The 18,050-nt window shown below is 43.1% G+C and overlaps 1 protein-coding gene across 2 annotated transcripts in view; it reads left to right on the forward strand.

Annotated features, from left to right (window-relative positions):
- xdh (xanthine dehydrogenase) overlaps window positions 1–18,050 on the forward strand; it is a 333,897-nt gene that overhangs the window by 297,583 nt on the left and 18,264 nt on the right. For both annotated transcript variants that reach the window (XM_064308058.1, XM_064308050.1), the window contains one exon: window positions 11,562–11,676. In XM_064308058.1, the coding sequence (XP_064164128.1) occupies window positions 11,562–11,676 (115 nt within the window). The remainder of the gene's footprint in view (window positions 1–11,561; window positions 11,677–18,050) is intronic.

The raw sequence follows: 18,050 nt of genomic DNA on the forward strand, positions 1-18,050 counted from the left end.
GCTTGCAGCTATATTTATTATTATTATTATTATTATTATTATTATTCTTTTCCTGGAAATGGTCAAATAACTCAAAAAGTCCTTGACCAAAAATGATATAAATTACCAGGTCGAAACTAGAGATCATGAGTAACTATGCCAGAAAGAATGACCATGATTCGTCCATAGGTGGCGCTATAGTAACCGATTCAAAAACCGTATTTCAAAATGCTGGCATTTCCACCCCGATTGATGAAAATTCATGAAACCAGGTGTATTGTGTCATTCCTCATGAGGAACAAATATGCCTCAAGAACCCATAAAGTCCGCTATGATGGATTTTACTGCAGATTGAAAATTTGGCAAAACCTATAAAAAGTTTCTTCTAATAAACCGTAAGTCCGATTGGTCCGAAATTGCCCATGTACGTGTATGGTGCATGTCTCCCTATAGGGTGTTAACGGCTAAGAGATCCATTCCAAGATGGTGGAGAAACTGGTATTTTAAAAAAACAAAATTTACCCGGCTTTGACATGTTCGTAGGGCCCCACATTGCTGCTTTCAGCTATATTTTTATTTTTATTTCTCCTTTATTTAACCAATTTGCGCAATGCCCCTTGTGGTCAGCACACCGGCGTGCCTAGATTGCTCAATTCAGACATTCTGTGCTCCTGCAACCTAATTATGATTTAAAAACTCATACTCTGTGTTCTAGCTTTATTAGTAGATGTTTCAGGATAACTATGCCGAGTTGTCGTGCTGGTTGTGCATTTACCATGCACGCCCTCCCTGTCGTCTCATCTGTAACTACACCCCCTACGCTTGACAGACTGGACAATAGCGTCTATCTGGGGATACATGAAAAAATTCTTTTACCACTAAAAATTTGTATTCCATCGTAGCAACAAGATGAAGCCAACAATAGCCGAAGGTATGCCAGTACAGCTGTAAAAAACGCTGCTCACTGAACAATGAAATACACAAAAAGAAACGAGGAATTTTTCAACAAGCACGAATCCACAATAGCTGCGACCACACAAGCGCATGCATCCATGTGTGCATGCATCCACGCACACACCCTCACACAAACACATGACCTCTTCTTTGGCTCATGACCAACCTTTCCACAAAATCTTCTGCAAATCTGTGAATCTATTCGGGAGTTATGCGCCTTTTTGTGATAGGCCACGCCCATCGCCACACCCCCTCTTGGTTACATTACATTACATTTATTTGGCAGACGCTTTGATCCAAAGCAACGTACAAAAAGTGCATTTCATGGTCATAGACAACTACTAAACACAGGTTCAATAATATACAATACTTATTTTGTACAGCTATTTCTAGCCAAGAACACAGTTTAGTTCACACAGTGAACACTATTCTGACCTAACCTCTGCAAAGCCAACTAGGCAGAAGAATAAGCTACAGTATTAGGACAAACACAAATTACCAAAAAGTTCTAGGATGGGGCAACATGTAACAAATGTCATAAAAAGGGGGGAGGGTGGATTTAGAGTGAAATATACAGCGTGGTGATAGTTAGTCCAGGTATAGTCTGAAGAGATGAGTCTTCAGGCCACGGCGGAAGATGGGTAGTGAGAGGGAGGTTCGGAGAGGGACAGGGAGTTCGTTCCACCACTGGGGAGCTGGGGTGGATAAGCTCTGTGATCCCTTTGGACGGGTGGGAGCAGCTCAGTTTTGTTGAGGTTGAGCTTCAGGTGGTGGCTGGCCATCCAGGTGGAGATGTCAGCCAAGCAGGAAGATATTTTATCAACCACCTGTGTGGTCGAGGGGGGGAAAGAAAAGAAGAGTTGCATGTCATCTGCATAACAATGATAGGAGAAGCCATGTGAATTAATAACTGAACCAAGAGATTTGGTGTATAAGGAGAACAGCAGAGGACCCAGTACAGATCCCTGCGGCACTCCCGTAACAAGGGGATGAGAAGCAGAGGCAGACCCCTTCCAGGTGACCTGGTAGGACCTATCTGCAAGATAGGAAGTGAACCAAGACAGGGCAGTCCCAGCAATGCCCATCTCAGCTAAGGTGGAGAGGTATTTTATGGTTGACCGTGTCGAAAGCTGCAGACAGGTCAAGAAGGATCAGGACAGAGGAGAGGCGTGAGGCTCTTGCAGTGGCAAGTGCCTCCGTCACAGCCAGGAGCACAGTCTCTGTTGAGTGCCTGGATCAGGAAGCCAGACTGGTGAGGGTCTAGCAGGTTGCCGAAAGCTAAAGAAAAGAGAAGCAAATGGATCGCTGCAATTCGCAGAAACAACTGGAATCTAGGCACCGAAACGTGGATTTGCGGTTGTCATTTTGTGTCAGGTATGTTGGATTTTTGGGTAAAATCATACCTTAAGTTATGTAGGCTACTGTATTGACTACTCATCAATTAAATATTGAGCATCTTTCATTCATATTAACTGTAAAGTTTTTGTCAGCATTTATTAAAAAACATCCATGATGATGAACCTTGTGTTCTACAAACAAAGGGGGGATGGTTAGATAGTATTAGCTAGCCAAGCATATAAATTATTAAGGTATGATTTTACCCAAAAATCCAACATACCTGACACAAAATAACAACCGCAAATCTACGTTTCGGTGCCTGGATTCGAGTTGTTTCTGCGAATTGCTGCGATGCATCGCTTCTCTTTTCTTTAGCTTTTGGCAGTCTGTAAAAAGATAGCTCCGATTTCTTGTTGAATGTCCATGGACCACTGGTTCTTTGGTAAGTTGTAAGGATCACTGTCGAGTCCAACTGCCTTTAATTTAAGCAGATAATCGTTTGTTCTACTCCCGGTTTTGCAGTTTCCTCTACTAAAGGCAGCCATGTGGCAGCATGTTTTGCCACTCAGTCCCGACTGAGGGGGCGTATTCCGGTGGGAAAGTGACGTCAATGCATACCCTCTATTTTGGAAGGTATGAGGCATCACAAATGCGTGTATCCAGAGCTCCCTTTTCATCGTAATTACAGAAAACACCCATTCATAAAACTAAAATACTTTATACCACACTGCAGACAAGACCTTGGAGAAGGTCTATGCAAAAATATCCTTGTTCAAACGAGGATTTCCGGCGATCTAGCCAAATCTACCCTTGCATTTATTGCAAGGGTTGATGTATATGCAAGCATACAAGTCAAAGTAAACTCAACAAATAACCTCTGCTCTCCTTGCAATGTGTTTTTTATTTATTTTTGGTGGGGCGTGGGTTATACAGTAGGAAGGGGGGATAAAAGGGAGGCGTGTGTGTGTGGGTGTACTGACATATATCCTGGGAAAAAGAACTGAAAAAGTTTATGGAAATATGAAAATTTAGCTTGAGATTGACACCTTAGGGAAAAAACCTGGACAAATTTTGTTGCTGCTGGAAAATTTCTGTACAGTTGATGGACAATCCCACCCCCCAAAAAAAGAAAAATGCATTGCAAGGAGAGCAGAGGTTATTTGTTGAGTTTACTTTGACTTGTATGCTTGCGTATACATCAACCCTTGCAATAAATGTATCTTAAAAATTCAATCGAAAAAAAATGCTATTTTAAATAATAGGCTAGAAAGACAAGGACCATGGTTCTTGAAAGAAAAGCATACACAGGACCTAATGCTGCTCTGGATACAGGTAGCCTATATCGACTTGTATTCCTTACAGCTTTGAAACTCCCTTTATTTCGTTTTACAATGTCAAGATAGGCTAATCATAACTTCCCCGCATTTCTGTCCGCTTTATCCTATAATAATTTAGATTGTGGGAGAGCAGAAAATGAAGAATGGTGGCTAAATATGGTCTCAGAATGAAACAAAGTTTGACCCAATCAAATGTGAAAAGAACGACGTGTATATGCGCGTGCACGCGAGGGGGAGTCAAATTTCGGCAGGGAGTCAAATCTCGGCAGAACACGGCAACGAGGCTCTCCAAAATGTTTTCTAACATGGCTAGATCAGTAAATCTAGTTTGAACAAGGATATTTTTGCATGCAGATCTTAACAAATATGTTGTCTGCAGTGTGGCATAAAGAATTTTAGTTTTGCAAATTGGTATTTTTAAAAATTACGATGAGAAAGAGACATGCGCGTTGTAAATTCCAGCAAGCTACTAGAACAGAATGCCCAGCCAACCTGGAGCATGTACGTGATTTCTGGTACCTAGATTGCCGGAATCCTCGTTTGAACAGGGATATGTTTGCATAGATATCTTCACCATGGTCTTGTCTGAAGCGTGGTATGAAGTATTTTAGTTTGCGAATGGGTATTTTTTAAAATTACGATGAAAAGGAGACATGCGCGTTGTAAATTACAGCAAGCTACTAGAATAGAGTAGAATTACCTCCTGTGGCGACATGGCTCAGGAGGTAATTGCGATTGTCTGGTAGTCGGAGGGTTGCCGGTTCAAACCCCGGCCTGGGCGTGTCGAAGTGTCCTTGAGCAAGACACCTAACCCCTAACTGCTCTGGCGAATGAGAGGCATCAATTGTAAAGCGCTTTGGATAAAAGCGCTATATAAATGCAGTCCATTTACCATTTACCATTTTAGAATGCCCAGCCAACCTGGAGCATGTACATGACTTCTGGTGGCTAGATTGCCGGAAATCCTCATTTGAACAAGGATATTTTTGCATCGATATCTTCACCAAGGTCTTGTCTGCAGTGTAGCATAAAGCATTTTAGTTTTGTGAATCGGTATTTTTTTTAAATTACGATGAAAAGGAGACATGCGCGTTGTAAATTCCAGCAAACCACAAGAGTAGAATGCCCAGCCAACCTGGAGTATATACATACCTTGGCTAGATCCCCGGAAATCCTTGTTTGAACAAGGATATTTTTGCATAGATATTTTCTCCAAGGTCTTGTCTCCAGTGTGGTATAAAATATTTTAGTTTTACGAATGGGTGTTTTCGGTAATTACGATGAAAAGGGAGCTATGTACCGTCTCTGGATTCCGAATCCCCAGCAGATTAAAAAAAAGTATTCCATAGCCAGCTTAACTTGCTGTTAAGTGTAGTGTTAAGTGTATTATTTGTATTGTTGTTCACCCCTTCCGGTCGAGAGAATGTTGTGCGCAACTGTGTTGCCGCTTCTCGCCTCTGCTTCTTCTCCCTCGCCCTCCAAGCTCTGCGTGTTTCCTGGCTCTGTATTTCATGGCAATCGCTTGCCAATATACCGTTTATATTCCTACTCTACAGCGCATTTACATCTTCTAGAGCACTAGCTAGCGCCTCTGCATTTGCTTTTTATCTTATTTTATTTTTTATATGTGCAATCGCTCAGCGAATCAAATCGACCTGCTATCCTGCTCCACCCCTCGGCTCCATCCCCTGTTGAGTCTCCTACCCCTGGCTCACCTTTCTCCTGCTACTGACCCCGGATCCGGCCATCTGCTGCAGCCTCTATTTCGTCCTTCTGGATGATCGCTTGCCGTGGATTTCTTCCCGTGGATTGCCTATCCTGTCTGCCTCTCCGCCGCCACGGATTCTGTAGCTGTCGGTTCCCCCACCGGTTGGTATCCGACGCTGCCTGCTTCATCACCCGGCTCCATTCCAGCGAGTCGGTCTCCACTCTCTCGCCCGGTCCTCGAGCTGCTAGCTGTGCTAGCCTTCACGGTGAGTACGCTTACTGCTCCCTTGCTGTGCTGACTAGCTGGCTGGTCATGGTGATCGGTTTAGCCAGGTTCATTGCGGTTGTCTTACCAGCCGTGTTTGCGCTACCCGATCTGCTCTGGCCTACCTGTCTGGGAAAGTTGGACCTTCGCTAACATCAGCTAGCCATCTGCCGCTAGCCCGCTAGGCTATGGCTGTTTTCTTACTCTACTGTTGCTATTGAACACCCGCAACCACGACCGGATTTATCACCCCCAGGTTTCATTGACAATGTTACAGTACAGCCCTTCGCAACTCCTCACTCTCAATTCTCGCTACACTGTTGATTCACTCGTCTTCCTCTGGTGCAAAAAGTACGGTATTCTTCACACCCGATACCTCCACCGGGGGCGTTGTCGTAACACACATGCTGCCATTATAACATCAGCTCAATATATCCCATCCATTTGGACTATCGATCGCCCTGCTAGGACATGAGGAATCGGCACCTGCCTCGTGGATTATTCGGTTTTGTGTTCATTCCCCACAGCCCCTCCAGTAGCCAAACAGTCAATTCACCATGCCAGTTTTGTTTTGCTGAACATTCGCTCCATTAACAACAAATCCCCCCTGCTCCATGAATTATCAACAATAAATTGGACTTTCTTTTTTTGTGTGAGATCTGGCAGCAGCCAGGCCTCTTTTTCTCGTTAAATCAAGCCACGCCCCCAGGTTTTAGCTACTTCTGCAAACCCCGCCACTCTGGAAGGGGTGGTGGCCTCGCAATCATTTTTCATGTTCATTTCACCCCATCCAAAGTCTCCCTCCCGATTTCTGTTACATCTTTTGAATACATTGCATTTAAATTACACAATGTCATCACTGTTCTTATCTATCGCCCCCCTAAAACAAATAAAATTTTTCTGTCTGAATTAACTGAACTACTCTCATCTGCCTGTTCTTGGACTGTTTCAATCTTACTCAACATGTACACTTCCCCACACACTCTAAGGGCCACACACTAGTCTGTTCTACCGGTCTCAACATCTCAAACCTCACCAGCTCTCTGTTCACTTTGTCTGATCACAGACTGATTAATTTTCTCTTGTCCACCCCTGCCCCTCAGCCCAAACAGTCGCAAACCATATCCTTCAGGACCACCAACTCCATAAACCCTGCCCACTTTGCTGCTTCAATCACATCTGCCCTACCACTTGACCGCACTGTACACTCCCCTGAAGAGTTCGCAATTCAGCTGTCCACCACACTATTCAGTACCCTTAACTCTTTTGCCCCCTCAATACTAAGCTGGTCGCTTTTGCCACTCCATCCCCTGGTGTACCCCCGAACTCCGTGCCATGAAACAGACCAGCCGTCGCCTGGAGGGCCTCCACAAAAAAACAGGTCTCACTGTCCATGCCCAAGCCCACCAACTCCACATTCAGACATACAGAGATGCCTTTATCACTGCCCGATCCTCTCACTATTCCAACATAATCCAATACTCCAACGGAAACCCCCGCACCCTCTTCTCCACTGTTAACAAACTTCTCGACCCCCCTGTAAATAATACTACATCTGGTTCCCCATCACCCTGCAACTCCTTCCTAGAGTTCTTCCACACCAAAATCACCAACATACACCAAACTCTCACCTCATCCACACCCCCTTTTAGATGAACTACTCTGTACTACTGTTGCCACCACAACTTCTCCCCCCCTGGTTTTACCTTTACCCAGATTGACAGTGCTTCACTCACCAAACTCATTTCCTCTGCCAGATTCACCACCTGCTCATTAGATCCCGCCCCCACTGCCCTGATTAAAGCCTGCCTCCCTACTCTCTGCCCTTACTTCACCAAGCTCATTAACCTGTCCCTGACCCACTGTGCTGTCCCCTCCATCTTCAAGACTGCTGCCGTCACCCCAATCCTTAAAAAACCTGGCCTGGACCCAAACCCCCTCTCCAACTACCGCCCCATCTCCAACCTCCCATTCATGTCCAAACTTCTGGAAAAATTATTGCTTCCCAACTCCGTTCATACATGTCCGACAATAACCTCTTTAAGCCCCTTCAGTCCGGCTTCCAACCCCATCACAGCACTGAAACAGCCCTCACCAAAGTGGTAAATGACCTCCACCTATCCTCTGACTCTGGTGCATATAGCATTCTCATCCTCCTGGATCTCACTGCTGCTTTTGACCACAACATCCTCCTCACCCGTCTGTCACCCACCTAGTCATCACTGGCCCATCTCTCAACTGGTTTCATTCATACCTCACAAATAGGTCAGAATTCATATCTATCCATGGTCACACCTCCAATCTTGCTACTGTCACACAGTGTGTCCCACAAGGTTCTGTTCTTGGTCCCCTCCTTTTCACCATCTATATGCTTCCTCTTGGCCCCATCCTCCACAGCTTTGGTCTCAATTTCCACTTCTATGCAGATGACACCCAAATCTATATCAGCTCTACATCCACAAATCAGCCACCCACTGCCATAATTGAAACCTGTCTGACACACGTCAAATCCTGGATGCAACACAATTTTCTTAAACTCAACTGTGAAAAAACTGAAATCATTCTCATCGGACCAAAACCCCAGCTCACAAAACTACACAACTTCTCCCTCACCATTGACGGTACCCCTGTTTCACCCTCCCCCCTGGTCCGCAACCTCGGTGTCATACCCGATCCATCCCTCTCCTTTGAAAAGCACATCAACAACACTGTCAAGGTTTCATTTTTTCACCTACGCAATATCTCCAGACTGAGACCCTCTCTCACCCATCCCGATGCAGAAAAACTCATTCACGCCTTCATTTCCAGCAGACTGGACTACTGCAATGCACTCCTCACTGGTCTTCCCTCCCGTCTCCTACACAAACTGCAATTGGTTCAGAACTCGGCCGCAAGAATACTGTCCAGCTCATCCTCACATCACCCCTATCTTGAAAGATTTACACTGGCTCCCAATCACATCATGCATCACATTCAAACTCCTCCTCCTAGTTTACAAATCCCTAAATGGCCTCGCACCCACTTACCTCTCTGATCTCCTGCTCCCCTACCAGCCACCCAGACAGTTACATTCATCCACTGCCGGCCTCCTCACCACCATCCCCTCTCAGCGCCGTTCTTTTGGCGACCGCGCCTTTTCAGTTGCCGCCCCCAAACTCTGGAATGCCCTCCCCCCTGACATCCATACCTCTGACTCACTCACCTCCTTCAAATCACGTCTTAAAACCCACCTCTTTTCCCTAGCTTTCCCTTGATGTTTGTCTTCCCCCCCCTTTTTTTTGTTTTTTTTTTTGTTTTTTTTTCTCTGAATTGTATGTTTCATTGTATGTATGTATGTATGTACCACTTATTGTAAAGCGTCTTTGAGTTCATGAAAAGCGCTATATAAAATACATTTTTTATTATTATTATTATTTCTGATGGCTAAGTCACCGGCAAAACTTGTTTGAACAACAATATTTTTACATATATTTTTTTCTCCAAGATCGTGTCTACAGTGTGGTATAAAGCATCTGAGTTTTACAAATGGGTGTTTTTTGTAATTATGGTGATATGGAGACATGCGCAACCCTCTGGAATCCGAATCCCGAGCAGCTCAAATAGTATTTTGTTGCCAGTGTACATGTTTTCTAGTGGCTATGTCACCGGGAAAACTCATTTGAACAACATTATTTTTACATATATTTTTTCTACAAGACCGTGTCTACAGTGTGGTATTAATTATTTTTAGTTTTACGAATGGGTGTTTTTTTATCAGGGTGAAAATGGGGACATGAGCCTGGTCGATCCCAGTCCCCAACTGCAATGGAATTTTGAGCCACGGGGCCGCTATGTTTGAAACTGAGACATTTTGGCATGTATTGCGTTTTGAGAGTATACTTTTCATTAAATGACGCATCTCAATACAATACATTGTGTACAGTATATTCGTTTTACTGTAGGAATACCACAGAATATTGGTTCATGTTGTTGAAGGAAACAGATAACCCCTATGGCAAGCCATTTTAGCTTTAATTCATTTCTAGAGGATATCACAAATACAATTCTAACTAGTTGGAATGCAAATTCTTGATATCAGAAATTCAGTTGTAACTAGTTATAATTCAAGAGTTTTTCCCATTCATTTCAATGGGACCTTTCATCTTTGATATCAAGAATTGTATTTTAACTAGTTAAAATTGGGCATTCTAATTAAAACTAGTTAAAATTATATTATTGATATCAAGAACTCCATTTTTAACTAGTTAAAATTGAATTCATGATATCAGAAATAGGTATTTTAACTAGTTGAAATTATATTGTTGATATCAATTGATGTTATGATATCAGAAATTGGCATTTTAACTAAGTCAAATTCCAACTCCCATTGAAATGAATGAGAAAAAAGTTTTCAATCTGACTAGTTAAAATAGAATTTCTGATATCAAGAATTGGCATTTTAACTAGTTAAAATCGAATTTCTGATATCAGAAATACACATTATAACTAGTTAGAATTTGGATTTGCGATATCCTCTAGAAATGAATTAAAGCTAAAACGGCTTGCCATATAACCCCACCCTCAAAGTCGCACAGGTGATGATGCGTTTCTCTCCAACAACAGTGATTATGCAGAGCAAAGTGGCTAATTTTTTTAATCGTATTATAGGAAACAACAGTTATATTCTGGCTAATTAGCTATTTATATGTTGTTATTTGACTATACTATAGCATTTATGACATTATGCATGAAGAACAAATTGCCAAAATATGTTTTCTGAAAGATCTACTTTTAGGTGAGAAGAGAGAGACAGTGTGCTCTGAACAGAGTGTCACAGATTAGGCTGAGAAGACTCTTCTCCTAAAAGTGTAAAAGGAATGTAGGTAGGACCGGTAGCAGTGTCTACATTAGAAATAGAACACAGCTTTTGGTCTTCAGGGACTATATAGTTATTTATATCAGAGGAAGTGTCACTCTGACTCTGAGGACCAGTGGCTTCTCTCTTGCACCAATTTGTATCAGCTTGAGTTTGCGCAAGCTCTTGCTCAACTTTATGCAGCTGAATCTCAGTGCGGCTAAGTTTGTGCTCAGCCCTTTCCCGGTCTTGAGCTAGTGCACAATAGTTCTGCCTATGTACGGCTAGCTCCTGTTGACAAGCAATAAAATTTAATTTAGTGGACTGCAACTCTAGATGGCGCATATTTATTTATCTAGATGGTGCAAAACCTGGTTCTCTGTATCTAAGCAACTATTAGCTGCTTTTACTTTATGTAACTCAGCTGCCTGCTCATTGCTCTTATGAGCAGCGATGCTAATTTGCCTAAGGAGGTTTAAAGGTAGGCAGGAGAGTAGCTTTCGCCAGTCAAAGGACCAAAGTTGAGAATCGCATTCCTCGTTAATTAGGGCAGAAATTGCATAGCTACAATCACAATCTGCGTTTATCTATGACGTACAGGTAGTCTGGAGCCAAGCCGTGAGTCATGCTTAAACAGATGTTTTGACAGAGTCTGTTTTTAGGATGATTTATATACATTTGATCCAGTAGTGAATAGACAAGCCAAAAGTGAACCCACAAAAGCAATCACTGTCATTTGCTGTGAGAATTCACCCAGACCATTGTACTCACTGTATTTCAATTGTATATTAAGACAGATTCTGTAATTTTAATTTATATTATATTCTTAAATTGTATTTTTGTTTAAGCTTTTTTAAACTAAAAGTATGTAACATAAACATGCTATTGCAGAGTGCTAATTATTTAGTTATTTTCATGCTTAAAGAATTACCAGAATTCAGGAAACAAAATCCCTGAACCTCAAATGTTCTGCGAGAGGACCTTTAGACCTCCTGCATTGGTTTGCAAAACCTCCTTATTTCTGTGTTACCAAGGTTGGCAGGTATGTAGTACATGCAGCCTATAACCCTGTCAAAAGCAAGTTGAGTGCAACAATTGCAGGGAAAAAACCTTGATGTGCTTTGTGCTTTGAATTTTTTCCTACCAGAACTCCTGATCTGGGGTATAACTTTGTGACAAACCAAGGAAGACCATTTAACTACTTCAGCTATGGTTGTGCTTGCTCAGAGGTGGAGATAGACTGTCTGACTGGAGACCACGTGGTAAGAGGACTTCCCACGGAACCAAGTTCATTAAAAATGCAAAAGATTTTATAATCCTAATATCACTAGGAATCCACCGATCTAGATTTTTTGGCACTGGTACTGATACGGATGCTATGCAAACAGTGTTGGCTGATGGAGCAGTGTGGATACAATCTCTTTAAACTTTCAGTACAATGCCACTGTGAAGTTACAGATGTATAATTTACATGTGTACTGCCTTTGGACAGCTATGCAGAGGGAATTAGGCTATAGAAAACAAACTACAAGCAAGTTTGCACAATAAAACTATCAGTTAAACGTAAAAGTAACAATTTCTGTTAAAAAATTAAGCAGGACTCTATGAGTTGTGCATGTTTTTAAGTATGCTCTGAGAAGTTAGACAATCATCAAAGGCTGCACAGTGGCATAATTATTTTGCTTATTTGGCAGTATAAGAAGATAATTGAAATTCGGTCATAATGGCTAATACGAAGCTATTGGGTGTAAAATAAATTACAAACCTATGAAATAAAAAAGACCTGTAAAAATCAACAGAGGCTTCATTCTCTCCTGTATTTTTGCCCTATTATCAAGCGAAGCCTATTAAGTAGTGGCTGCTGAACTGAAAATTGATGGGGCGATAAGCTTTCCCTTAAACTTATTCTTGGTCTTGACCTCTTTTCAATAATTTTCTTTGATTAACAATCCAGTGATTAATTTGTATAACACTCTACTGCAGTCACATATATATATATATATACACACTACCGCTCAAAAGTTTGGGGTCACTGAAAAATGTCCTTATTTTTGAAAGAAAATGTTTTCAATTAAAATAACATTAAATTGATCAGTCTTTTTAATGGAAATACAGATTTTTAATGGAATACAGTATCTACATAGGTGTGCAGAGGCCCATTTTCAGCAACCATCACTCCTGTGTTCCAATGGCACATTGTGTTAGCTAATCCAAGTTTATCATGTTAAAAGGCTAATTGATCATTAGAAAACCCTTGTGCAATTATGTTAGCACAGCTGAAAACTTTTGTGCTGATTAGAGAAGCAATAAAATTGACCTTCCTTAGGCTAGTTGAGTATCTGGAGCATCAGCATTTGTGGGTTTGATTATAGTCTCTAAATGGCCAGAAAAAAAGAACTTTCTTCTGAAACTCATCAGTCTATTCTTGTTCTGAGAAATGAAGGCTATTCCATACAAGAAATTACCACGTAACTGAAGATCTCATACAACGTTGATCTCATACAAGATCTTCACAGAACAGCGCAAACTGGCTCTAACCAGAATAGAAAGAGAAGTGGGAGGCCCCGGTGAACAACTGAGCAAAAGGACAAGTGCATCAGAGTCTCTAGTTTGAGAAACAGACGCCTCACAGGTCCTCAACTGGCAGGTTCATTAAATGGTACCCGCAAAACACCAGTCTCAATGTCAACAGTGAAGAGGCGATTCCAAGATGAGATCTACAATACGCTGGAGATTCCTTGTGCAGATCCTGAGAACAGGACAGTGAAGGAGGTGATGAAGGCGTTTGAGAACTACTGTGCACCACGACGGAATACTGTTTTTGAGAGGCATCAGTTTTGGGCACACTAGTTTAATGAACAGGCAGGTATTGACAAGTTTGTCACTGAACTGAAGCAGAGAGCGCGCAACTGTGAGTTCAAAGAGACTGAGGACCTAATGCTAAGGGACAAAATTGTATTCAGTGTAACAGATGGAAGAGTTAGAGAAAAGTTACTCACCATTTCAGATTTGACCCTAGCTAAGGCCATTGATGTATGCCATGTGAAAGAAGTCACATCAGCTCAGGCTAAAGTTATGTCAGCTAGCAGTGGCGCAGAACAGTTTGTGCACGCTGTAGAGAAAAATGCCCACCGTGTTCTGCCTCAACTCAGTCTCATAAGCAAAGCATGCGTTCAACCAGTGAGCAGCAGGCAAAGACTTGTAACAGATGTGGAAAAACACACAAACCCAGAAACTGTCCCGCATTTAATGTTGAGTGCAGAAAATGTGGTAAGAGAAACCACTTCGCAGCAGTGCGTCGGTCAGGAGCAGGTGTTGTACCTATTGAGACAGAAGCCATGGGTGTAGACACACTGTTTATAGGTACAGTCACACAAGTGCAGGCTCGCCCAAAAGACACTAGCTGGCACACAACCCTGCGTATAGGAGGACAAATGGTCAACTTTAAGTTAGACACAGGGGCTGATGCTAATGTACTCCCACTAGCAATAGCAGACAAATTCCCAAAACAAGGCAAAGTGACAAAGACAGCGACTGTCCTCATAGCCTTTGGAGGCACCCGCATCACGCCCAAGGGTGTGATGTCATTGCTAGTGCACACCCAGCACAAACAGGCCCACTTGCAGTTTTATGTCACAGACGCATCCGACACACCACTACTTGGCAGGGAGGCCTGTGTGCAGCTTGACCTCATCAGAAAAGTAGGAACATTAGCATGCCAAGCGCCACCCCGCACCAAAGAGGAGCTGCTCAAGCGCTACGCTGCTGTGCTCAAAGGGCTTGGCAAATTTCCAGGCGTGCACCACATCTACCTAGATCGAAAGATCCCACCCATTGTTCATGGGTGCAGGAAAATTCCTTTTGGACAGGCTGAACGAGACATTGGACAATCAAGAACGGAGAGGGGTGTGTTGTAAAGTGACAAAACCGACGCCATGGGTGAGCAACCTGAAAAGAAAAATGGCACTCTAAGAGTGTGCTTGGACCCTAGGGACATAAACAAAGCAGTGCAGCGCCAACACTGCTCCATACCGACACCTGAGGATGTGCAATGCAGCCTAGCAGGCAAGAAAATATTCACAATCCTCGATGAAAAGGATGGATATTGGCAGATAAACTTAGATGATGAGTCAGCTGATCTGTGCACATTCAACACCCCGTGGGGGAGTTACCAGTTTACACGCTTGCCTTTTGGCATCAAAAGTACCAGTGAGGTGTTCCAACAGATCAACTCAGAGAGCTTTGGTGACATTAGTGGAGTGCTTATCATTGCAGATGACATGACCATAGCAGCAGCTACAAAGGAGGAACATGACCACATCCTACAGCAGGTGATGGGCAGAGCGACCAGGCTGAATGTGAAGTTCAATGCTGACAAGATACAGTACATGGTGAGTGAAGTGGTATACATGGGGCACATCATCAGCGCAGACGGGGTCAGAGCAGATGACTCCAAGGTGACTGCGATCACACAGATGCCCCCACCAGAGGATAAGAAGGGACTACAGAGGCTGCTGGGCATGACACGGTTCCTAGCCCAGTACATCCCAGACGAGGCCATGCTCACTGCACCACTGAGAACGCTGCTCAGAAAGGACATCATATGGCAATGGCACCCAGAGCACTAAGCAGCACTGGACAGGCTGAAAACAGCGATCTCCAGTGCACCGCAGCTCAAGTTCTTCAATCCACAAGAGGAGATTGAAATACAAGCAGATTCATCGAAAGATGGACTTGGAGCAGTCCTGATGCAAGGTAAACGCCCAATAGCCTTTGCATCCAGAGCTCTTTCTAGTGCTGAGCAGAACTATGCCCAGATAGAAAAAGAACTCCTGGCAATAGTGTTTGCACTGAAGAAGTCCCACCAGTACGTCTCTGGCGTCAGCATCACAGTTCAGTCCGACCACAAGCCACTTGAGGCTATAATCACTAAGCCTATTGGTAAGGCACCCGCACGTCGACAGAGAATGCTTCTCCAGATACAGAAGTATGACATTCACGTAGTCTACACCCCCGGCAAGGACAAGCTGGTGGCTGACACGCTTTCCAGGGCCGTGCTTCCAACAGCCACACGTGAGGACTGTGATCTTGGGGACGAAAAGGTAATTTATGCTGTCACAACAAAGGAATCATGGAGCAGCTGAAAGAAAACGGAAAGAGACAGTGAGATGCAGCTGCTGATGAAGCTGCACAAAGAGGGGTGGCCAGACAGAAAGAAGAGCCTGCCACTGGTAGCACAGCCTTGCTGGCACACCAGAGACAATATCTACATTGAAGATGGCCTACTCATGGTCAGCTTCCGCATGATAATCCCCAGAGGCCTCAGAGCTGAGGTACTGAGGCAACTCCACACTGCACACCAGGGCATCCAGCGATCCCTAGCACATGCTGGCCCGGTCTCACTGAAGATGTCAAGATGATGGTTGAATCATGCCCTTCATGTCAAGAAAAGTTGCCCAGCAATCAAAAGGAACTTCTCCTTCCTCACGCGGTGCCTGATACACCGTGGCAGAAATTAGCTGCTGACATCTTTGAATTCCAGGGACGCCCATTCCTGCTGATAGTGGATTACTTCTCCAAATATCTGAGGCTGAGGTACTGAGGCTGTCTGACAAGACATAAGGTACTGTCATAGCAAAGTTTAAGGCTGTTTTTGTGAGACATAGCATACCTACTGAGCTGATTGTGGATCATGTCCCCTTTTCTAGTGCTGAAATGTCTCAGTTTGCTAAGGAGTGGGGCTTTAAGGTAACACATTCCAACCCAGCCTTTCCTCAGTCAAACGGATTGGCTGAGAGGACCATTCAGTCTGTAAAGAACATGCTCAAGTTCACAGCACAGACAGGTGTTGACCCTCACATGGCTCTCCTGCACCTGAGAAACACACCAATCACAGGGCTACGATACTCACCTGCACAACTACTCATGGGATGTGTCCTCCGCTCTGACCTCCCTGCAAGCAAAGCGGCCCTTAAACCAGCGACACCAGAGAATGTCCAGCAGGGTCTGAGACAAAGACAGCTTCAGCAAAAGAAGAGCTATAACAAGTCCGCATCCCTGCTTCCTCCATTCAGGGAGAGTGAGAGAGTGTGCATGGAGACAGGAAAAGGATGGCAGCCAGCAACAGTGGAGAGAGTCAGGGATAAGCCGAGATCGTATGACATCATCACACCTGCAGGAGCTCGTTACAGGAGGAACAGGAAGCATCTCAGATCTGACAGAGTGGCCAAGTACAGAGACAATTATGAAATCACTGACATGGACTCTGATTCCGACCAGGAGATCGGGCAAGCACAAAACATGCCAAATGGCAGATCAGAACCAGAGCCGGTCACAGAGACTCAAGAGTGCCAGACGACCAGAGCAGGCAGGAGCACAAAACTGCCAGCTAGGTTACAGGACTATGTACTTGAGTAAACCAGTGGTACAGCCAGGTATTTTTGAGTGTTGCTAGGGTCACAGTTCAACATGACTCTACAGCAGTGTTATTACCGTGTGAGCGAATGTTGTTCATGTTTACAGGTCTACAAAGAAAGAATACAGCAAGAAACTGAAAGTGTTTCGTTTGTTAGTATGCTCTAGCTAAGAGGGGGGATGTAGAATATGGGACCAGGCAGTCCATTACTATGTTGTACTCTAACAGCCAATCACAATAGCTTTGGGGTTGAAGGTCAAGTATGACGTAAATGAGCGGAAGCAGTATTTGTTTGTTACGGGCCCGCGTGCACTGCTGTATGTTATGTCTGCCGAAGAACGACCTACATAAAGGGTTTATAAAAGAATGTCCGGTATAAGGTTGTCTGCCTAATTCCCACCATGCAGCATAGAACTCTACATTTTCATGGAAAACATGAAATTTTCTGGGTGACCCCAAACTTTTGAGCAGTAGTGTGTATATATATATATATATATATATATATATATATATATATATATATATATGCATTGCAAAGTTGCACACATTTTATCAACATTATTTAAAATTGTGGATAGTCTAGATGTACTTTTCATCCACACTGACATTCGGAGAATATCATGGCAAAGATCAGGCAGATTCTGTGATGTAAGCAATCTTAAAGAACAGGTTTTGTTAGCATTAAGGCCTATTGTATATTGTGCTGAAAACTAACCTGATAGTTTACTGAGTGGTATTTTTTTTCTTTGTTACATGTAGGTCTATTTTGTTATTAAAACTTTAAAAAATTAAATTTATCATTTAATCTCCCCTACATCACATGAAAGAGTCTGTTTATCTGCCAATTGATTAACCTATTCATATCATTGGGACACTTGTTAATTAAGGAAAATTAATGAAAACAGGTTGAGACCAATGTCAGGTTTAAAGTGAAGTTTTCCACCCCCTCTATTTTCTTCAGTGCAGTTTCTCAGAATTCTGTTCTTTGAATATGAGGCATTTACCCATGTAACAACAGAGTTTCTTACAATATAAATGATTGAAAGCCATTTCTATCTAATTGTGTGGGTCACAAATGTAAGCTGATTTAATTCACTAATTCACTATTGAATAAAATGTTAATAATCTATGACTGGCATTTAACTCACATTATAAGCCTCCTCAGCACCCTGCTTCCCACATCTATGCACTTCTCACATGCTGAGAAATTGGTAACTACTT

This window comes from Anguilla rostrata, chromosome 1, assembly GCF_018555375.3.
Source record: "Anguilla rostrata isolate EN2019 chromosome 1, ASM1855537v3, whole genome shotgun sequence".
Classification (NCBI taxonomy): domain Eukaryota; kingdom Metazoa; phylum Chordata; class Actinopteri; order Anguilliformes; family Anguillidae; genus Anguilla; species Anguilla rostrata.